The sequence below is a fragment of the Leishmania braziliensis genome, chromosome 9 (assembly GCF_000002845.2).
Source record: "Leishmania braziliensis MHOM/BR/75/M2904 complete genome, chromosome 9".
NCBI lineage: Eukaryota > Euglenozoa > Kinetoplastea > Trypanosomatida > Trypanosomatidae > Leishmania > Leishmania braziliensis.
The window spans coordinates 278,639-301,010 of NC_009301.2; the positions used below are offsets into that span (position 1 = coordinate 278,639).

The 22,372-nt window shown below is 59.8% G+C and overlaps 5 protein-coding genes and 2 non-coding genes across 7 annotated transcripts; 2 read left to right on the forward strand and 5 right to left on the reverse strand.

Moving 5' to 3' along the window:
- Positions 1–2,371: 2,371 nt before the first annotated feature.
- Positions 2,372–2,443, forward strand: LBRM_09_tRNA1. The gene has a single exon. It is a non-coding gene; the product is annotated as a tRNA-Met (tRNA).
- Positions 2,444–2,502: 59 nt separating this feature from the next.
- On the forward strand, positions 2,503–2,585 carry LBRM_09_tRNA2. Its single transcript has one exon. It is a non-coding gene; the product is annotated as a tRNA-Leu (tRNA).
- A 1,347-nt stretch (positions 2,586–3,932) lies between these two features.
- Positions 3,933–5,294, reverse strand: LBRM_09_0780 (conserved hypothetical protein; the record flags this gene model as incomplete). Its single annotated transcript, XM_001562642.1, has 1 exon — positions 3,933–5,294. One exon carries the CDS (start codon positions 5,292–5,294, stop codon positions 3,933–3,935), a length of 1,362 nt encoding a protein of 453 aa, XP_001562692.1.
- Positions 5,295–6,657: 1,363 nt separating this feature from the next.
- Positions 6,658–8,262, reverse strand: LBRM_09_0790 (conserved hypothetical protein; the record flags this gene model as incomplete). Its single annotated transcript, XM_001562643.1, has 1 exon — positions 6,658–8,262. The coding sequence occupies one exon, from the start codon at positions 8,260–8,262 to the stop codon at positions 6,658–6,660; it is 1,605 nt and encodes a 534-aa protein (XP_001562693.1).
- Positions 8,263–9,732: 1,470 nt separating this feature from the next.
- Positions 9,733–10,797, reverse strand: LBRM_09_0800 (putative cleavage and polyadenylation specificity factor 30 kDa subunit; the record flags this gene model as incomplete). Its single annotated transcript, XM_001562644.1, has 1 exon — positions 9,733–10,797. One exon carries the CDS (start codon positions 10,795–10,797, stop codon positions 9,733–9,735), a length of 1,065 nt encoding a protein of 354 aa, XP_001562694.1.
- An 864-nt stretch (positions 10,798–11,661) lies between these two features.
- LBRM_09_0810 (conserved hypothetical protein) lies at positions 11,662–13,647 on the reverse strand (the record flags this gene model as incomplete). Its single annotated transcript, XM_001562645.1, has 1 exon — positions 11,662–13,647. One exon carries the CDS (start codon positions 13,645–13,647, stop codon positions 11,662–11,664), a length of 1,986 nt encoding a protein of 661 aa, XP_001562695.1.
- Positions 13,648–14,512: 865 nt separating this feature from the next.
- LBRM_09_0820 (putative ubiquitin ligase) lies at positions 14,513–21,286 on the reverse strand (the record flags this gene model as incomplete). Its single annotated transcript, XM_001562646.2, has 1 exon — positions 14,513–21,286. One exon carries the CDS (start codon positions 21,284–21,286, stop codon positions 14,513–14,515), a length of 6,774 nt encoding a protein of 2,257 aa, XP_001562696.1.
- Positions 21,287–22,372: the final 1,086 nt, after the last annotated feature.

Genomic DNA, 22,372 nt, shown 5'->3' on the forward strand with positions numbered 1-22,372 from the left:
GGCGCAAAGCTCTGCAATACGCACCTCCAATCCCGGACGACACATCCGAAACAGAAACCGGATCCGCTTCCTTTTCCCCACGCAATATTCAGAACCCTTGGCACCCCGTTCAAAAAACTTAGACCACAGCACGCCAACCCCCCACGGGGCGACAATGCCCAAAAACCCGTCCTTCAGAACCGAAAATCCCCCCACCGCTGGCTAAACAGGCTGCGGTTCCCGGGGGCACAAGGCCGCGTGGCTCCGGGCCGCGGGTTTTTCCCCTTTTCCGGTAGGCGTGGGCGTGTAGCTGGGAAATGGTGGGTGGGTTTCGAATGAGGATCGGCAAGGGGGCGTCGAGGACTACTAAACACGTATGCGTCGCAGCGCAAATGTTTGAACCTGTTTGAAAATTTGCAGTTATGTGAATCTTTGAATCCTTGTGTCTGTTAGACTTTGTTGGTTTTTTTTTCTTGTAGCGGGTGCTTGCGCTATGGGGTGATAAGGGCCCCTGCTGATGCTCTTCTCTTGCCCGCGCGCGTTTGCGAACGTTGTTCCACCGATGTTTTATGGTTTCGGCTTCGTGCTTGTTTGTTTTTCTTTGTGGGTCTTCTGTTTTCCTCGTATTTTCTGGGGCTTTTCTGCCCACTTCTTTCTTGCAGTTTATTTTCTGCGATCAGCTTGTTTTGCCGTTCTTGCTGGGGCCTTGGTTTGCGATGCCTTTCGCGTTTTTTTTGCCCTCGGCGGGCGCGCCGCGCGCCGGGCCCCCCGGCACCCCGCCCCCGCCCGCGTTAGTCACACCCGGGGACGGGGGCGCCGCAAGGCCTTGGGGCATAGCACACACCCCGCGTTGGCGAACGCATCGCCCCATTGAACCGTTACGAGCTTGTATAGCCCGCCGCTCGTTTCCACAAACGTTTCTTGGTTATGTGCCGGAGCTCTCTTTAATCCTGGCGTGTTTCGCTAAACATTCATCATTTTTACGTCATGGTTGTGTTTGTTTTTTCTAGCGCATGTGTTTCTTTACGTTTCCTTGCTTTGCGCGTGCTTTTTGGTTGCCCTCACCTTCTCCAACGCCCCCTTCCCATGTCTTCGCGGTTTCTGTTTTATGTGCGTGCGTTTTGTGGTTTGGCATGCGGGGTGGGGGTGGGTGGATGTGGGTTCGAGAAAGGCCTCTGATGTGGTGAGCCGCCGGGGGTGGTCGTGCTGGTGTCTTTCTTTCGCTTTTCGGCGATGCAGCGATATGTGTTTGCAGCTCTTTTTAGTTCAACTCTCCCGAGCATGTTTTCCATCCAAGTTTCCCGCCGACTTGTTTCACAGCCCCGCTTCCAACAGGAAGGTGGTGGGATCTTTTTCGGTGGGTGGGGGTGGCGAAGCAGCTCCTTGGTTACTCCGGGAAGTTTCTTGAGATCCCTGTGCGGCTGCAGCTTCTGTGTTTTTCTCTTTTGGTGGTCTTGGTGGCTGCGCGGCGGTGTCTGGCCCAGGTTGGTTGGGGTTGCCCCTCCCTGGCTCCCCGTGTCCAGGGTGACGGGTTGCTGGGCTGCTTGTTGCTGGCTCGGTGTGTTGTTTGGTGGTTCGCAAGTCCTGTGTGGCTGTGGCTGTTTGTGCCCTTCTCTAAATTTTTCGCGGACTTTTCGTTGGCGTGAGATAACGCCTTCGATTGGGTTTCTTTTGTCAGCTCTTTGCGCAGCGGGCTGTGGGAGGATATTGGCAGGGTTCCAGCCTTGACTTTATTGGCTACCAAGAGGCCCGGCGGGGGTGGGTGGGGGTAATCCAAAGGTTCTTGGTGGCGGTGAGGCTAATGTGGGCTGCGCTTGGCGGGCGTTCGGTTTCGGGGTTCTCTCGGTGGTGGTTGCGGTGTGTCTTCCCTCTTTTTGGATTTGTCGCGGGTGCCAGCGGCGGTGGGATTCTCGCGCCCCGTCGTTGGGAAAGGGCTCCGTTTTTGATCGCCCAAGCCCATCGCCGGGGTGGCGCCTGGGAGGGGGGGGGGGGCGGTGTTGGTTTCTTTGGGGCGTTTCTGGCCTTTTTGTGCCGTGGCTGTCGCTCTGTTTGCCTTTAGTTCCTCGGGTTGGTGTCGGGCTTTCCTCCGTGGGTACGTGCTCACCCCTGGAGCGGTTTCGGGGGCCGGCGCGCCCGCGTTGGGGTCTGTGAAAGAAGGGGTGGGTGGGCGCTGCCGCCGGCGTATTTTCGGAAGAGCGTCGCGGCGCGAAAAGAGCGCGGCGTCCAGGGGCCTCGGGCCATCTCCTGCTGAGGGGCTAGCCGGGCCTGGGGGGTGGTGCGGAAATTGGCGGGGTTTTTGCTTTCGCACGCGTGCTGTTTTCCGGAAGGGGCAAAACACAAATTGACCTCACCGTATCTTTGAAGTCATCTTGCGCACTTCGAAACCACCGGCAGCACCGTAGCGCAGTGGAAGCGCGATGGGCTCATAACCCATAGGTCGTTGGATCGAAACCAATCGGTGCTATATTTTTTTGTGCACTCTATCTTTCCTGGAACTGTCTAGATGTGTGAAGGAAGCGCCGAGGCAAGATGGTCGAGTGGTCCAAGACGTCACGTTCAGGTCGTGATCTCCCCTGGAGGCGTGGGTTCAAACCCCACTCTTGTCACGCTTTTCCCGCCCCGCATCCCTTTGTGTGGGATGCGGGGGCGGCGGCGCGCTTGTTCTCCGGTGGCTGGGCGGTGCGTTCGGGTCGGGGTGGGTTGGGGTGGGGGGGTGGGGTCGTGGGGGGTGTGCGCGGTGTCCGCCGCCGCCCCGCGCGGATGCGGGCAAGCGAAAGCGGCGCGGCGCCCGGCCGGCTCGCGGAACGGGCGTCATGACATTGTTGTTTACACGTTTTCTACTGGATGTTTCCAAAAGGCATCCGACACACACGGGTGCGCAGAAACACGTACTGAGACCACACACTTACAGGGCAAAGGAGCTACGCAATTCCACACGACGCCGCCATGCAAGCTAGCTCACCCGTACTTCTTGGGAGCCGCGCGAAGAAAGGAGGGGGAGGGAGGTGCGTGCGCGCAACGGGGAGCTGTCTTCGAGTGTTCCACTTGGCGCTGCACTGGTCCTTTTTCATGTCACACGTTGACTTGCGGTAAGCACAGGCAAGACCACGCTTCTTCTTCTGCACACACGCTTCCTCACTGACAACATGGCAACAAACCGCACTGACACCATCACTGCACCCACAGAGGGCAACGCAACACAACAATGGGGAGAGGGAAGAAAAAGAGGTTAACAGGAAGAAAGGGGAGGAAAGAAGCGGAATACGATGACCTGTCTTTTGTTTCCTTGTTGCAATCCCCTCCCTTACTCCTTTCATCCATACTCAGAGAGGTGCACACACACACACGCACACACGCACACGCACAACATCCTCGAAAGTTAGAGGGAGAGAGGAGGGCGGATGAAGCCTACTGAGGAGTCACGTTGAGAGGAAACGCACCGACACGGAGTGAAAAGAACGTCAAGGAACAAAAGACAGACGGATGGGGCTTTCTTCCCCTTTTTCTTCGGAGAGTACACATACAGACACACACCGAGTGGAGGAGGGGGGGGGGTGAGGGTGCCAACGAAGTGAATTGAGGTGAAGCGAGAAAACAAAACAATGATCAGGAACAAAAGCAAAAAATGGATGTGCTGACGTATGCCGGTGTGCGTGTGTGTGGGTACACTTGCATACGAGCACAGACACACACGCAGACCGACAGACCCGATGTACAGGCAGAACCCAGCCACAGCCCCTCCTCTTTTTCTCCTTTCGCTGCTCGTGCCGATGCGATGGAGGCACAGCCGCATATACCCACAGTGGATACAGCGCCCCCCCCCCTAAACAAACAACAACAAAAAACGGGACGCAGCACCGCTTTGGCGCTTGTCAGGCTTTGCTCCTGCCCTCCCCCCTGCCACTGCCTGCCAGGGCCATTGGATCTGCGTTGCCATACCACCTACTTCTTGATCACGCTGAGATCAAGTGGTGCCATGTAGGGCTTAAGGTGCTGTGCTCCTCCATGTCGTCTGGCGAGCTGTTCGCCACGGAAGGGCGCTGCGGAATTGCCATGCGCGCCGGCCTCTCAGTGGTCAGCTGACTGGTCGTCATCGATGACTTCGACGTGCCCTCTGCCGAAGGAGAGTCACGCTGGTGATTTTGCACATGGTACATATGCTGCCGCGGGGCGTAACTGGATCCGGAGGTTTGGTTCGACGGGAGGTCGCGCGACGAACTGTGGCTACCCGTGCTCATCTTCAGGGGGTGGTAATGGGGGCTGTACGTGTTGGGTACCGGCGATGCTACTGTGGGGGGGTGCGACTTCTCCACAGAACGCCCGTTCTCCACGTGGCGCTGCTGGGCGCGATGATCCCACTTCGGCTGTTGCATGGCGGTGTTGCGATAGGAGTGCTCCCAGAGCGGCGTCTGCTCCTGCAAGTTCTGCAGCGTCCTGCGCGTCGAGGTGGTGTTAGCCCTCTTTACCACCTGCCTGGACTCGGGGGCCGCATGTGACCCAGATTTCACGCTTGCCGCTGCCACACAGGCGCTGGGGCGGCTGACCGCCGTTGCTGCACCAGATGGACTCGAGGCACCATTCTTGGACAACGCACGCTTGGCGATTACGGCGCGCTGCAGGCGCTGGTGCAACTCGATGCGGTGCATGAGTGGGCCAGAGCGTCGGTACTCCTCCAGTTCACGACGGATGCGCTCTTTCAGCGCAGCGATGGTTATGTTCTGCGGTGTGTCAGAGGGGTCGACCCCCTCCTCGAGATTCCGCATCCTGCCCCTTTCACTCCGGATCTGGCGGCCACGCAAGGAGGGCGACACCTCGTTCCTCTTGGAGCGCAGCAGGGGACGATTGCTGCCCATCAACCTCTGGTCCGCACGCGAACGGCCGTACCGGCTACGTTCTTTCGAGGAGTTCTTCAACGAATGCTGGTGGCTTCCCTCCCCCGACAAGCGGTGGCTTGCATTTTCTGAATTGTACTGCGAGCGACTTGCCAGCTGCTGATGTGCCACGGACTCGCCACCGCTGCCGAGACCGCACGAGGACCCCCGCCGCCGCTGCGGTGAGGAGTGGTAGGAGGCGTAGCTGGGGTTGAAGTGCTGCAGGGCTGAGATCGCGACGACGCTTACGTCCGCAGGATCTTCGTCCGGGGACACCGAGGCCTCCTCGCCATCGGCCGCCCCATCACCGTACAACAGCTGCTGGCCGCAGTTGAGGAGTTTTTCGATGCGGTCGAGCGAGTTCTTGATGTCGTCGACCAACTCCCTGCTCTTGCCGCTGAAGAGGTCGTCGGCTGGCGCGGTGGCGGTTTTGGCAGGCATCATTGGGAGAGAACGCCTGAATATATAAACTCTGATCAAAGCGGGTGGGGTTGCAAGCAAGAGACTTGGCAGTCAGCCCAAAGAAGAGAGTGGGTGAGAAAGGGGTGGGGTGGGGCGCACAGGCGCTGGAAAGACCCCCGGGGGAGAAAGAGAAGAGGAGCAGAGAAAAGAGAACAAAGGATGACCGCAACGCACGCTGGCCGAGGCGCGTGAGGTGCCACACCCAGCCTGGACTTGGTATGAACTCCGCACAGGTACTTTGTTTTCCCCCTTTCCTCTTTACGCGTTGGACAAATAAATACACGCCTTGGCTGCGAGCGTGTGTGGCTGTATGTGCGGACAACAAAGTGGGAAGGATGGGGTGGGGGGAGGGAGAGGGGAGAGGGCGCAAAGCGAAGAGCCAGCGAGTGAAAGCTGTGTGAGTTTGTGTGTGTGTGCTGACCTCTTTCGTGTCTTGTGGACTCTTCTTGATGTCTGTGGTCTAGACGTCCGCGTGTGCGATCGAGAGACGACGGCAGACGACAAGAAAGTATTCTGCACTCAGACGCGCGAGCACAAACATACAATCCGAAACACGCTCGTAGGCAGTCGAAAACTACGATCTTGTAAGCCTAATTTTCCTCCCTACATCAGGACGCACGCAACGGCCTAATGAGGTGTGAGGTCTTTGCTCTCCCCTTTTCGGCGAGCAGCAGCACTGGCGAGCGCGCGTCAGCCAATGTTCGACAGCGAAGAGGGGAGGGGGAGAGTATCGGCGTGCCTCTTTCTCTCTATAGATATGGATATAGATATGGATATAGATATATACGTGTGTATGCGGCTGTGTGTACGGGCGAGCTTGTGCGTGTCTGCTGAGGTACAACTCACAGTTCGCAGCAACAACCAAAAGGAAAACGAAAAGCGACGTGAATGGGCCGAATCGGATCGCCGCGTTTGCTGTGAGGGGAGGGGGCGGAAAGGAGCGGTTGACAAGTTGGAGGAGGACACAATGAGGTAGAGGCGTGTGAGCGACAGGGAGAGAGCATCATGGGGAGGGGGCGGTGAAAGGCATCTGTGTCGGGGGAGAGGAGGGGCCAACAGAGCGGTGACACCATGCGGTGGCCGCCATAGCAGAGACGCCTCCGTGGTGTACTGAAGGGACGAACCTGGGGGTGGGGGTGTCTTGTGTCCGTAGCTGCGCTTTGCTTGTGTGTGTGTGTGTGTGTGTGCATGTGTGCAGGCGTCACCCACGCTCTATAATGCACGAGGCAGCACCCCAGAGGAGAGGGAAAAAAAGAAGAAACCCGGGTGAGGAGGAGGGGGGCGCCACGGGCACAAACGCACAATCCGCTACGGACACCAGACCGCGCTGACGACAAAACAATCGCTACTTGCTAAGGGCGTTCACGCAGTTCTTCAACAGCGGGAGATTTTCCTGGAACATGTGCAGCTTCGTCTGCACGCGTGCCACGGCGAGCGCCAGGTGCACTCTCTCGAAGGCACGGACAGCGTCCTCGGCAGAGGCGAAGCCGGCCTCCTTCGCAGTCCGAGCCGCTTCAGCACGGAGATCGTTGTACTCGTTGGAGCACCTCTTTGCCAGGTCTCGCACCTCCGCTAACGAAAGCGGCGGGTCCTCGGAGGCGCTCGTTGCATCGACTTCAGGCAAGACACGTGAGAGAACATACGCGCGCCGTGCACTGCGGATGCCGAGGTCCTCACAGAGATCTAGCAGCCCGTCGGAGAAGTCAACTGGCGCACCCTCATTCGTCACCTCTTCCAGTGCGGTGTCACCAGCGGCGGCAGCCGCTGGTGTGGACGGCGCCACTGTTCCAGCACGCCCAGTTCCCTCGCCACCTTGGATACTCGATTCTCGCTTTAGCGCCTCGTCCGACTCTGCGCGAGGCTGCTGCAGATACTTCACGTCGTGGACAAACATAAACGCTGCCTCACCACCGAGGAACTTGACGAGTGCTTCGTGCCACAGCTTTCTCCGCTCCTCGCGACGCACCGCGTCGGCCCTGTCGCGCAGGCGGTGACGGCTCGCGTTGCTTGCGAATGCAACGTGCATCATGCTACTTAAGGCGGTGGACGTCGCGGCCGACTTCGGACTGAGGTTCGCAGATGTGTCCCTTTCACCGCGCAACTTCATTCGGAGAGTTGATTCCCTGGGTGATGGGGCCAATGCCGCCGCTCGTGGCAATCGCGGTTGAACGAGTGTGTTCTTGTACTTGGATAGCATCAACTCCATAGAAGGCACCACATATGCACTAGAGTTGCTGCTGCTACATTGGCCATGAGTGACATCCCTAAACCTTGCGAGCTTTGTCGCATGTTGCAGTGCTCGGCGACCTTGAGGCGTCGATGTGATCCATCGCACCCTTGCCTCGTCAGTGAGCTCATCCCAGCACTTTACCAGTGCCCTCTGCAGCCCCACCATTCCAGCCGCAGCGCGCGGGATACTTGGTGTGTCGGCACGAGGGGTCGACGCTGAAAATGTGTCGGAGGGCGCCGTCACTGCCGAAGCTTCAGGTGTGCTGGGGTCGCCCACCATCAGCTGATCCCATTCTGACGCAGAGAAAGTGCAGGGGCGCTCGCAGACTTTGTCGTGCTGGTGGACGAGGTGCGTCATAAAGGCGGACTTGCCGTAGGAGAGCGCGAGTCGCGCGGCGGTCTGCACCTCCGCCGTTACCGTGTCCTTCACTACACCTTCCCCTCTCTCCGACGCCGGCGAGCGCGGCCCTGGTGTCTTTGCGTGGGCCGGTGGAGGAACTGGCGCAGGAGGAGACGACGGCTGCGGCTCGCGTAGCTTGCGGTTCGCACGTGCCCTGAGAACGGCTTCCGTAATGCGTCGAGCTGCACGGACCTCACTCGATATAGCGGCGCTGCCACCAGCGAGAGAGGCCGCCGATGGTGTGGCGCCATTAGTTGCCGCTACGCGCATTGGGGTATACATGCGCACGGCGCGAACCGCACAAGCACATGTGGGCCGCATCGCTTCTATGGATAATTATGAAGAGAGAGGGAGCAGCGCCTACTCGCACCGATAGTGGTGGTGGTGGTGGGGAGAGGGGAGGATGGTTAGGGCGGTATGCTCGGTTGTGTGCGGGTGCGCTAGAGCGAGTCGCGCCCCAAAAGACCCCACTCCAAAGAAGGCGTAGCACGAGAAGAGCGCGGCGCAGATGTACAACACCCCTCAGCCACAGGCAAGTTCGACAGACGTTGGTGACACGGTGCTCGATGACGTTCCTCGGGGCGGGGGTGCAGGTGCAAAGCCAGGTACGACGAGGAACAACAAGGAGGGGTCAAATGGGGGAGAAAGGCAGAGCCGCGACAGCGGCGAAGAAGCAGCAGCACAGAGGCAGCCGCAGCTCTACTTGGGGGAGGCGGTGGACACACAACTGTGCCGTTTCTATGCGAGGCCCACCCGCGCGAATCAACCAGCAGCGGGCTGTGTGTTATAGGGAAGGCGCGAGTAAGGCAGGGAGGGAGACGAGAAGGACCGAGGCTGAGAGAAGCTGTAGTGTATCTTGACGCTGTATCTGGTGTATGTGTATGCGTGTGTCGGGGTGAGTGGGTACACTCGTGTGCACGATCGTGATGGCGTTCGTTTCAAAGCTGCGTTCCGGTGACCAGCAGCGGTTGCGGAGGTGGACTGAGAGGAGGTGAGGAAGGGAATGTGAAGGGGAGGGCGCTTGAGGACCAGCACCGTACACTCACAGAAATCCTCTTCAGATACACTGGAGAGGGAGAAGAGGTAGAGTTATGCAAAAGCAAGGGCCGTTTGAGGCGAAGGGAAGGGGTTAGACGCCATCCCGCTTCGCGTGCAGGAAGTGGAGGGGGGTCGGTGGTGTGATGTGCATGTCGCCGCTGCCAGCGACCACCTGTCATGCACAAATTCATCAGCACAGTCCATTTTCTTATGTGTTTGGGCGACAAAAGGCCCCTTCCCCATTTCTCTCGAGCGCATGCCGCACGATACGGGGGTGGGGTAGGGGTGGGGCACAGTGGTGGGTCTCCGGAAAGAATCCAATGAAGTATCAAAAAACGAGGGCGGCTCCTGGAGAGGTCAGCCACAGGGAAGGCCACACGCGTGCCTCGTCTCCATCTCTCGTTCACCGGTGACGTGCAGTCATCGAAATCCGTGACGTCCAAGTCTCTCGCTTTCTCTGGTGCCATGCGGGGAGAGACGTGCGCAGGGACAAGAGATGGGAGGGGGAGGGAGAGGATGGGGTGGGGTGGGGTAAAGGGAAACAAAACCCACTGGACCCCCAGACAGACACACGCAGTCTACTAGCAAACAAAGGCGCACTGACCCCACCCCACACCCAAAATACACCGGATTGCTCATTGCCCCCCCTTTCTACCCTGCCAACACACGCCGCATGCACACAAAGGGGGAGTCTGCAGCAGTGTTACTCAAAGGTGCGGAGTGCGTAACTTATAAAAGGTCGCGGGGGTGGGGTTAGTAGTGGTCACGACCGGGGCGTCGGCGACCGCCTCCGGCACCGAAACCACCACCACCACCACCACCACCACCGCCACCACCACCGCCACCACCACCGCCACCACCACCGCCACCACCACCACCACCACCACCACCACCACCACCACCGGCACCGCCTTCTCGCCGCAAGCGCCGTCGGTTACCCATTGCAGCACTGCTGGCACTGTTGTGTGGGGCGCCAGGGCCGCCACTCCCTCCGCCGCGCTGCTGATTACGGTGTGTGTTCATTGGACAGTCTTTCACCGTGTGGCCCTCCTGGTCACATAAGAAGCAACGGCGGTGAGAGCCTCCACCACCGCCACGCCCAGTGCTCTCCAAGGCGCCAGTGGGTTGCCCCGGCTCTTGAATCTCGCCAAGAGCTTTGTGCAAAACGCTGTGCTGCGGACCAGGACAGTCCGGGGCGAGATGGCCGGGGTCAAAGCAGCCAGCCCGATAGCAAGTTGCGCTGCGGTTGAAGGTTGGGTCATCGGCGCGCTCCACAATCATCTTGGCCAGGATGCGCTTCGAAACGGCGTCGCGGTCGTAGCGCTCTTGGATGGGATGCCCCAGCGGACATCGTGGGCCTAGAGGGCAGAAGCCAGCGAGGTAGTATGGGCACGCCGACTCTCGCTTCACGTGTCGGAGGCGGCACTTGGGGCCCAGCGGGCAGAAGCCGCGGCGGTACGCGGCGCACTCCGGCTGTGACTCGTTCGGCTTCGTGTGGAGGAAAGGGCACTCCGGGTTAGTGCACTCACCCACGCGCTCGAAGAAGGCGCACTGTGGAACATAGCGGTTGTCGTACTCGTGAAGATAAAGACAGTTGTCCCCGTTCACGCAGGCGCCACGCAGCCAGTGCTTGCACACCTTCGTCTGGACGGTGCGGTAGGCGGAAATAATGTGGCGCTGCGGGCAGGCGTCGCCAAGACGGCAGCGGCCGCGCTGGAAATCCTGGCAGATTTCGAGCTTCTTCTCTGTCCGAGGCTGCTCCTTGGGCAGCGTGTCTTCGAAGTCAAAGTGCGTCCCGGCGGCATCGTCCACGAACATCTTTGCAGAAGCACCACTTTTCTTCTGCGTCCCGCTTCGGCTTTCCTGGGCGGAAAGCTCGACTGCGTGAAGTGGTCTGGGGGTGGGTAGAGTTTATTCGTTTCACTGTGTGTTTGGGTCACACCAGTCCTGTAACGTCGCTTCCTTCGTCTGCTGGGAGGCACCTCCTTGACCGCCCTCACGACTGGTTCACAGATGTGCTGGAGGAAAGGTGGAGTGAGGGGAGGAGGCGGCGGCGGCGGTGTGCGTGTGTGTGTGGTGTGACGAGGAGGGGAGAGGGCCACGCAAGGGGAGCCAACAAAAGAGGCAGGGAAGCGAGCAGAGAGACGAATATCGGGAGGGAGAGCAAAGGTGCTTGCGGTAGACGAGACCCATGCAGAGAGCAGAGGGGGGGGGGGAGGGGACGCGGGGGAGGAAGGGGAAAAGACGGAGACTTCTACCGAAAGGCTCCATTTTTTTGGCGGTTACGAAAACTGACGAGGGAAACCCCCAGCCACACACTCGCGCTCGAGTCGAGTGGGACTGCGGCTGACGAAGGGAGGAGGGGCATGTCTCTTTGCCCTTTTCTGACCAGCCTATCCCCTTCCCCCTTGTGCTCCCCCCTCATACCACCCACCAGCACCAAGACGGATTATACCCCTCCCTCCCCCCAAACAGTGCATGGGATTCCGTCCACTGCACTCGTTTCTCTCCCTTTTAGAGGCGCATCTCGCTCTCGTTTTTTTTTCTGGTGCCCGCGCACAGTGATGTTCGAGGCCATTCGATTCTGTGAACCCACACTGACACGCAGCCTCTTTCCGTGCGTAGGTGTGCGCCTTTCCTCTCCTTTTCCATGAGGGAGCGTATTCCCCCCTCCACACACGTTCATTTACCTTCATCTTCGTCTCTGGCCTCTGCGGCGGCGGCGGCGGTGTCGGAGACGCGGTCGAAAGCCCGGGTCGGACTCTGGGTGAAGTAGTGGTACAAGAAGAGCCGCAGCTGAGCAATTCGCGCCGCAGAGGTGTGAAGGACACTATCGTCCACGCGCTTTCGGTGAAAGTCACGGCGCATCGAGAAGAGCTCCTCCTCCCACATCCCCGACGGCGCCGTTGACGCGTCACCCTGCTGTCCATCTCCAGCCTCACGCTTAGCCTTGTCTACAGCGACCGTGTTGCCGAGAATGGTACTGGCAATAATGCCCTGTGCGCCTTGCGCCTCGGACTCGTTCGCTGTGCACGGGGTTGAAAACATCTGCACTTCTGTTTTCGCAAAGGCTGGGGCTCCACCAGTGCACGCGCTACGGAGGAGGAACTCCATTGATGTCGCCATGCGTTGGCGCTGCGCTTCAGGGAGGCAACCCTGCTCCCCCTTGGTGTCCTCCGCACTACCCACGGCAGCCGGTGCGGCTGCTGCACCGTGGACATCCACTACCTCGGCTGCCGTCTCTGACTCTGACTGCGCAACAGCTCCAGCCTTGTCGGCGTCCTCCGCACTGGTGCTCGAGACGGCTGCACGGAGCTGCTCGAGTTTGGCAGAAGCAAGGCGCGTGAACTGGGCGTGCACCTGAGTTGCGGTGTGCCGCAGACTTTCGAGGTGGCAGTCACGGTGTTGAAGGTACGGGATGATCACCACTTCCACATAGGCTGTTATGACCAGCAGGACCGCCTTTTGCGCCTTGTTGATATCAAGGAAACCTGGCGCCGAAGCGATGAGATGGTCACAGACGACATCTCGCAAGAGGCGCCACGTGAAGATGCACCGTGGCAGCGCACGAAGGCGACCAAGCGTCACTTCAAGCAGCATGCGGTACACTAAAGCCCCGGCGACGTGCTGGCGGGTCAGAATGTCCCCGGCAGCGTTCGCGGGGGTGGGGCGGAGGCAGAGCAGCAGCATGTGCGCCACCTCCGGCTCTTCCGCCAGAAGTGATCCAGGAAGCGGCGATGCGGGTGAGATTGAGCTATTCGCAACCGGGCTCACGTGGCGCACAACATCCACAATCATGCCAGGATGAATCCTCTCGGGAGTCGTCGCCGGTGATGATGCCGCCGTCATCAGCGCCATCTCCGTATCTGCGCAGTGGAAAAGCGCGGCTATGTGACACCACTGGCGCACCCGCCAGGCGAAGGCGGAGCTGTCCATGTGCACCAGATCAGACATCCGCATCGCCTCGCGCGTCCCGTGCGCACCACCGGCAGCAGGGGTCCATGGTCGCAGACGCAGGGTCATGTGGTGCAGGTGACGCTGAGCATCCTGCCAGAGGTACCACAGAGGGAGTGGGTCGTGGGCGGCTTTCTTCGGCTTCCGCTGCTCTCTCTGTTCACCATCACGATCGAAGAGCGCACCAGACGCGACGGAGCTGATGGAGCCGGTACAGCCGGTGGTGATCATATCAACATCTATCGCCCCATCTGGTGCGGCTGCGGTTGCCGCACCGACGACTTCTGTGGGTACGTCCGTCAGCCAAGCAAGAGCAGCTCCCAGCGCATTTAAGGCCTTGAGATGCACCAAAACTGTTTCAAACCATTCTCGTCGTGCCGCCTTCGGGACTGCCCCGCGTTGCTGCCACAGCTCCTGATAGTTCGCTGTGAGCGTCGCCACGTAGGCTGCGTGTGCAGCCTTGGCCGTGGCTGTTGCAGGCAACGCCACAGAGCCCGTATCACTGTTGCTTCTGCTGGACACAACCGTGCGAGTCAGTCGAGAGGACGCAGTGAGGTAGCGGTAGCTAACAGCGTCGAGGGTGCGTTGAAAGAGCGCCGGGTGGCGTCCGACTCTCCGCGTGTGCGCCGAGTCCTCGGTGCAAGGGACGAACGGCGAGGGTACAGGCCCTGAGGCAGCAGAAAAGGAGGAGAGGAGCGGGCTGGATGAGTCCATATTGAGTGTCCACAGCTCTTGCGCCCGGAATTGGGGTGGGGTCCACGGAGTGGTTCAGCTTTTTCAGATACCCCCTGGTGGAGTGTGGGCAATTAGGAAGGCTCCCAGGATGGGTGGAAAGGCGGAGGGGGGGGGTTGGTGGATGAGGATAGACAAGGGAGAGGGGAAGAGAGACGGAGGGAGGGAGGGAGAGGTGGTGGTAGTAGTGGTGTGGTGGTGTAAACAGAAAAGACGCGAGAGGCTAAGACACGCACACGCACGCACACACCAGGGCACCTGCTACATCGCCCCTCCCTCTTGGTTGCCTGCATCTCGGTGTGTGTGCGCATCATGTTCCTTCTCCCTTCCTTTGCCCCCTTCCCCCCTCCCCCCTCCCACACACACACACACACATCGACTCTCCGCTCGTCAGCGAAGGCCGCAAGGCAGCTGGCTAGAGAGGAGAAGGGAGGCGGATATGCTGGTGCGAGTTGATGGCGAAAAGAGCGCCGGGGGCACACACGCACAGGTGGATGAGCCTGGAGACGTCAAGAGAGAGAGTGAGAGGGCCGTCTTTGTGTCCCTTCTCGATGGGGTGAGCGGAAACAAATAATGACGTTGCCGCTATTGTAGAGAAGAGTGTCCTCGTCAGCCCTTCGCAGCAAACCCCTATCTCCGTGGGCATTTGACACACACACACACACTCTCTCTCTCTCTGGCCTGAGACGCTAGGTTTATGCCAACACGTAGAGGTGTGTCAGGGAAAAACAAACACAAAAAACAACAACAACAGAAGAGCGAGACGACAGCGCCGCTGACGGAGCACACCCCCTCTTCCCCCCCCTCCCACGCGCACGCACATGGGCCCCTCTGTGCGATGGTTGTGCTACAGGGTGGAGAGGTCTATGCGGTTCGAGATGTCAAAAATGGAGGACACGGCACCCCACTTGTTCAGCATCCACGTCAAGACGAGCCGCTGGGTCTCCTCGGCGTTACGGAAGAGAGGAATGCCGCGACGCAGGTTGCGGTCGTGCTCTCCGTACTCGTCCGTATAGTTAGAGGGGTACTGGTAGACACGCCCAGACATCAGCTCCAGCACGTAGAAGTTGGCGGTACGGACGACGAGAAAGATGCCAACAGCCCCGCTGCAGGTGCGTGTGTGTGTGTACAGCTCCGGTGGCGAGCTCAGCGGCTTCATGCACATTAACTTTCCGCATCGGCAGCATACCACTGGCTTTGTGGGCTCTTGGTGGCATATGGTGCACCGCTTGTGCTCTGAAAAGTGTGTTAGGACGGTGGCGTAGACGGAGGGCAGGTGCAGCAGCATCTCAGAAAGCTGTGCAACCCATTCCTCAGGCGTGGTGTAGGGCACAGCTGACTTCACGACTTCAACTTCAGGTCTGGCGCAGAGGAGGGTGTCACTTGTTGTGGTCGCCTGAATGCAGCTCAAGATATCGTGGGCAACCACCTGCAGCTCCGTCTCCGGGCCCGTGTGCGCCACAGGCAAAAGGTACTGCAGCATGCGCACAATCGAGGTGCGGCGGGTCACGGGGGTACGCACACTCGCTACGCTCAGCGTCGCGAACGTGACGGCGCCGGCCACGGTGAAAGTGCTGCTGCTGAGGACGACGCCATGGTGGACATCTTCCACGACGAGAGCTTTGAGTAGTGTCAGGACACCTAAAGTTCGCCACAGCGCCATCGTAGTGCCCGTAAACTCCGCCTCCAGCGACGTTGCTGCTGCCATGGCACATGACCCTTCGCCATTGTCGTCCTTTTGGGTGTCACTCGCACAGGCCACAAGCCGCCGAACAAAATTTGTCGGCAAAGATGGCAGCACCTGTGCCATAACGTGAGCACTGATCAGCCTGCTCGCATCTCGGGGCTGCAGCAGCGCGTCCATCACCAGCAAGCTCTCTTTATCTTGGATGTTTCGTGCGTAGTTGGCGCGCAGGTTCGCTTGCTGCCGCTGCAGTTCAGCCGGCATGATGCTCACCAGGACCGAAAGAAGCCCGATGAGGTCACGATGACTGAGGTCTTGGCCCGCCTTGACGGCCTCCAGTTGCAGGTGGCAGGCGTAACAGAAGGTACGGATGGCCTCGGACAGTCGCCAGGCGGCCTCGTTCTTCTGCTGGAGCTCGTCTTCGACAGGCACAATGGTGGGGACATCTTCGGACGGGCTGAAGCCAACGGCGGCGTTTGCCAAGGTTCTGTGGAACTCCACCGCGACGTCAACGGCACGCTGGTTTCTGGTCGATACGGTGCCGTTTCGAAGTTCCTCGAAGAGAGATGCAGCAGGGGTCAAAGTGGACGACAGCACTCTCGCTGTCAGGGAGGTGGGGGTGGCCAAGTCGCCGTTGCCACTGCCGGGCAGTATTGGCATCGGGCACAGGGCCGTAATGATTGTCATGCAAACCGGGCAGTTGAACTCCGTGGGGCCGAGGTAGAGCTGACTCCGGAAGTTCCACCGCTGCCACAGGACTGACAGGCGGACGAACACTTTCTCCACGCACGACTTGTGCGCGGCGTGGCCGCACATGGTCAGGTGGCTGTGCACATGGCGACCGTCCGGCAGCGTGAGCGCGCCAAGCTGAGCTAGCACCCCAGAGGTGCTGGTATGGCAGAGCAAAAAAAGCGGTTCCTCCGTCAGGGAGCGGCACACGCAGCAGTCCACCGTCGCCAGCTCCAGCAGCAGCTTCGTAAGAAGCGAGCCGATTTCCCCGCCCGTCGGGGACTTTTCCGACGTCGATCCCACAGAGCCAGAGGTGTCGTCGCTACTGTTGATGCCGCGGCGCCCTTCTTGCTGCTGCGGCGCGACAGCTGCACACGAGGACTGGAGGCTGCCGGCGGTGGCGACCGCCTTCGTCTTCCCCAATCCCTTCAGCGCGCGACTGCGCATGCGTTGCATCAGCGCGGCCTGGCGCTCCTGAATGAGCTTCTTGCGACTCTGCGCCGCCTCATCATTTGTCTTCGACTCGGCCAGCAAAGCGGCTGTGTTAAAGGTGGCCAGTCCAGTCTGCACGAGCACCGCCTCCACCATCTCCAGGCACCCGTACGGGTCCGCATCTTTGTTCGATAGCAGATAATCACGCAGACGGTGTAGCATGTCAGCGGAGGAGGAAGTGGCGGTGAGGTTGGGCGTGGCATTTGACGGGGAGGTGTGGAGTTGAACAGGAGTCTGCAGCTTCTGCACCAAGGTGCGGCATGGCACCAGCTCCGACATTGGCAGCCACTGCGCACACGAGGCTTGTGTGAAGGAGGACTCGTTGATGCCAAATCGCTGCAGGTACAGCTCGACGAGGTCCCACGAGAGGAACCCCTTCTTTGCGGCGGACGCAGCGTCGTCGTTGTCGCCTTCGATAGCCCGCATGGCCTGAGTGATGGAGACGCAGTCTTGTACGCACAGGTACAAGGTTGTGGTGGCGTGCAGCAACGCCTCACGCGTGATTGGATTGGCGTCTTCTGCGTCGTCGCTGTTGTGGCCATCCTCGGTCCCGCTTTCGGTGTCTTGACTTTCTTCCTCATCGCCTTCGTCCATAGCGTTGCCGTACCGAGAGCACGGCAACGCCTCTGCCGAGGCAGCAGTGGATGTTATACCTTCCTCGTGCGCCGACGCAGCCTTCGCATCCGGGGCGGCAGCGACAGCAACGGGTGCGTGGTAGTTCACGTACTCGTGCAATATGTAGAGGGCCGGCAACAGGACGGCATCCGTGTGCAGCAGCGCCCGGGTGGTGGGCACCAGTTCTGCGTACATGTTCGTGTCGGAGAGCTGCGTGGGTGGGAGAGAGATGCGCTGCTGCTGTTGCCGCCCGCCACCGCCCGTTGTATCGTCGTCCTTCTCGCCGTCAGCGAGCGCGCACGATTCCGCTTCCTTCTGCTTCTCCACCTTCGCTGCGTTGACGAGGTAGCGATACGTCTTGTAAAACATGTCGAGCTGACTATCGATGACCCCGACCTGGTACAGGTTCACGTGTGTGCGCCACACATCCACGTCCTTCAGTCGAAACTTCTTCCCTTGAGTCGAGTCCTCGGCAAGGGCCAGCTTCCCGATTGCGGCGTCGACCAGCTTCAAGAACTTGATCAGGTTGCCGCTGGAGTCCATCTCGTCCTCGTCGGCGTCGCCGTAGTCACCGCCGCGGGCGGTTCCGTTGACATTGGCGACGATGGTGGAGTGGGAGGCCTTCCCGCGCGCGAGAAGGCCCGCGACGATGCGGTCAATGCTGTGCGAGGACATGGGGGCCTGGAAGGCCGCCTTGGACACATCCGTGACGATCGTGAGAATGAGCCTCAAAAAGTGCCTGTAGCCGTTCATGTAGCGCCGGAAGAACGACCGCCGCGCTGTCAGCACCGCGGGGAAGGCTTCCGGGGGCTTTTCCACTGGGAGTTGCCTGTGCGGAGCGCTGGCACGTCGCCGCGGCGCCTGATTCGAGTGCTCTGCGTCAGGGTCGCTCGGGCTTCGCTTTGCATAAGAGAAGCGCTGAAGGATCTGCAGCGCCATGTCGGCCGGCGCCAGCTCCATCGTCAGCACCTGCATCATTAGGACGTCGAACTCTGCCGACGTACTGCAGGAGAAGGTCAGGTACATGGTGACGGCAGAGGAAACGTCGTAATCGCCACGGCGCCACAGACCGTCGAAGACCTGACCAGCCAGCACATGCGGCATGACCAAGGAGTCGAGGAGCTGCTGAGAGAAGGTGAGCCGATCCTGCGCGTTGCGCTTCAACTCAGCTCGCATCTGAAAAAAAGCGTCAAGCAGAGGTCGCAGAAGACGGCTGGCGTGTGTGGGGGCCACCGGCAGGCCCGATGCCTCCCCTGTTGGTTTGGAAGTATTGCTGCTTGAACTTGGAAGGCCCGAGATGCGAGTCGTCGCGAGCTCCGCTGCCAAGACGGGCGAGGACGGTGACACCGCGCCCTGGCGCAGAGACGTCGCGTGTTGGTGCTCAATGACCCATGCCATGAGAACAGCGCCGAAGATACGAGGAAGGTGGTTGGAGAGGGTAGTGGCGTGCGCGTGCGGCTCTAACAGGGTGTACTTTGTAATGTCCACCGAGCACGTCGACGGCAAGCGCAAGGGGCGCGACTGTGGCGCACGACACTTTGGGTTTGCCTCCTCGTCGGCCTGGGCTTCTTCTGCCGCCGGCGTGTCCGCGTCACGCGCCTCGTTCTTTAGGGAAGTTCTATCATGGGTCACCGCTTGTCGACTGCGCGGCGAACCCGTGGAGGTCCTTCGCTTCAGCACGGTGGAGCGACACCCCCGGCAAAAGCCGTCGCGCTGCTTCTCGAAGACGACATCCATAGTCCGACCAATTTCATAGAGAACTTGCATTATGTATCCCATTGCCGTCGCCAACGCCGGGGCCGCCATGACGCTTGTCTCAGCGTTCGCTGCCGATTCTGGTTGCTCTGTTAGTGGTTGCTTCCGCAGGGCGCGTGACTGCACCTCCGCCAAGGTGCCGTGCTCCAGGAGCAAGAGGGATTCATCCGTCCCATTCACCACCCGGCACGCCGACAGCATCTCCCGCAGCGCGCCCTTCTGCCGCAGGCGATCCGGTGGTGTATCAAACGCGATGGCGCCGCGCCACGTCTCCCAGAGCTCCGTGGTTATCCCTAGCGCCTCCGTGATGGCGTTGGTGGGCAGGGTGGGCATTGAGGTGGATGAATCCGTTGCTGCTGATGCGGGTAGTCGCAGAAGGCAGGACAGGACTACCCGCATGGCATGCAACCACAACCACGTGTTCCGTGAGATGCAGTGGCCGATAAAATCCGGCGTGGGGTAGTGCTGCGAGTCCGTCGGTGCGTTGGGGTTCTTGCAGATGTAGCCACTAATGGCCAGACTGCCGGCGAGCTGCACAAAGGCGCGCCACGCGAGTCGGTTCAACACCAGTGTGTAACACGCTGCAGGAGACACAGACAGACACGACTGCAGCGCGGTCACACTCGCCAGCGAGACGGACGTAGCCTGATGGGCGATAAAGAGTAGCCCGTCGCGCGAAAGCGCCGCCGTACTCGTCACCGGGTTCACAGAGGTACCACCGACGGTGTCACGTGCGAGCCATAACGCGTAGAGTAACGAGCTCAGCTCTCTGTGTAGCACTGTGTTCGTTGCCGCCTTGTAGGGCAGGTGGGCAGGCGTCATCAAGTGGCGAATCACGTCGGGGTTCGTTAGCACCTGTGTTTGGTACTGTGACAGGCACTCATTGTCCTCAATGCGTGCCTGTGTGTTGATGTACTCAGCATACGTCGCCATGAGCCCGCCGACCGGGAAGCGAAACGTGGCGTCGCTTAGGCAGTGGCCGACACACCGAAGAAGGTCATTGAGCCACGGCGCGGATCGGCTGATCGCATTCACCGGCTTCTCATGGGCCGTGACAGGCTGAGATGCCTCGTGAAGGAACACCATGTGCACACAGGTGAAGTTGGGCGGCAGCGCGTCAAGGACGGGATCCGTCATCAAGGAGGCTGTGCTGGTCTTATCGCCTGCTTCTTCCTCGTTGTTGTGCGTGGCGGTGGCAGCTACGCCTGGACCGCCGCTCATCGCCATTCGCACCGGCTCTGCCCAGAGCTGTGCCACGAGGTGTTTAGCCACATCACTGGCCTGGATAATCTCCCATAGCCGTCGAGTCACCTCTAACATCCACTCCTCCAGCCAGTCGAACTTGTCTGACATGCGAGCCACATCGTTCAGCAGCGCAGTTTCCGCGTCGCTAGCGTGTGCAGTGGCTGCATTACCTGCGGCACTAGTGCAGCTCCGAGTTGTAGTGCCGAGGTCAGTGCTGCTCGCCGCCCTCAGCTGGCTTTCCGCTCGCGACTGCGCTTTCTTCCACACCACCTGCAGACGCGTGTGCTGCAGGAGTGTAACGGCAATAAACTGAATAATTCCACGCAGCACCGGCACCACCCACATCCGATCCTCTTCTGCCATGAAGTCGAGGGGGCTGGACACGCTGTTCCGGTCATCCAGTGCTGCGGCTGCTGCAGCGGCGCGATGACGGCTACAGAAAGACTCCGGGTTCCACGCGGTTGGGTCGCCACAGTCGCACATGCCACCACCGGAGCTCTGTGTGATACGGTAGTGATGGTTGACACACGGGGAGTGGCGGAAGCAATCCATGCACATCACACACGTGGAGTCGGCACCGCAGTCGAGGCAGCGCACCACCATTTCCTGCTCTCCACAGAAGTGTCCACAGACCGGCGAGGCTGCTACGTCACTGTTCGGTGGGATGAGGGTGGTCAGCAGACACTTGCCATCGACGCAATCCGAGGTCAAGAGGACTAGCCACGCTAGCACCGGGCTGTGTACTCGCACACTGCATAATTGTGCAACAAACTGGAGTGACTGGAGCTGCTCGATGCCCGCCACTATGATTGCTTGGAGTTTCTCTGGATGGCGACGCAGCACGCTGGTGTAGGAGGAGTGCGCCACATGCCGTAGAATGGACGCCGTGCTGGTGCCTAAGATGTCTGCAATGAGATCCATGCGCAGCGCATTTTCTTTACGAATGTTCTCTGCAATAAGTTCATCTGTGATGTACTTGTCGACGATGGTGACCAACTCTGACTTCTCGCACCCGCTCGGTACGTCGATCTCGCGCTGCCGTGCGTACTCGAGAAGCTGCTTGATGCTCCACGTCGACGGGATGTCGGGGTTGTAGACCATGACGTGATGCCTGAAGAAACTGCTTCGTGGTGGCGGTGGTAGTAAAGGGGAGGGGGAAGAAGAAGGGAATCACGCACGTTCGGCGGTGTGAGACACGCAACCAAAATCGAAAAAAGCAACCAAAAGCGCGCACAGCGGGAAAATGGGGATCGCAGAGGCCCCTATTCGTGACTGGCGCGTCCGTCGCCCTCTCCCTTGATTGCTATCAGAGGCGATAATCGTGTCAGAGGCGCGTGAGCGTGTGCGGGGATGAAAAGTGGGGGTGGCGAGGCTAAAAGAAAGGAAACGCAGGAAACGAAAAGGGAGGCGAGCAAGAGAGAGAGAGAGAGGAAATGTGGTGGTGGTGACAGTGACGATGGCGTGAGTGACCGAAGTTCGACAGCAACAGGAAACAAAGGGAGGAGGCGAGGGGGGAGGAGAGAGAGAGTGAGAGGTGGAGTTTTGGCCGACGTCCATCAGACAAGAATGCGCCCGCCGGCGCGCGCTCTCTATCTGTTTTGTATGTACGTGCGTGTCTGCGTATCAGCGGTGTACCCGTGAAGATGGGAGTGTCTATGAGAACTCCCGTCCTCCTACGTAACTGTGTGTGTGTGCGCGACGGAGTCACTCTCCAACTGAGGTGCCCGTGAGCCTTTCTTATTTGCCCTTGTGCAGTGCGTGTGTGCCAGTCTGTTTCTCTGGGTATATATATCTATATATATATATATAGATAGATAGATAGATAGATAGATATTTGCGCCTGATACGGTGTGGTGTGCTGCGTTGATGACGTTGGGGTGACTGACTAGAGGCACACGGATGCACGTGAAACTAACAAGAGAGGGATAGGGAGAAGAGAGGTACTCCGCTTCACGTGTGCATTGTGCCTCTGTCCGGGGAGACGGTATGCCTGCGCCTGCCCGGGGTCCCAGACGCTCCGCATACGCTGCCACAAACGACTCTGCACCGCCCACGCCCATCCCCAACTCATTACAGACAAGAGCGCGAAGTGTGGCACAAAAAAGGCGGCTAACGAAAGTTGAGTCGCTGAGAGAGAGAGGCCACAGTGCTGCTGAGGTCGATAAGGGGGAGGGGGGCCTCGTCAGG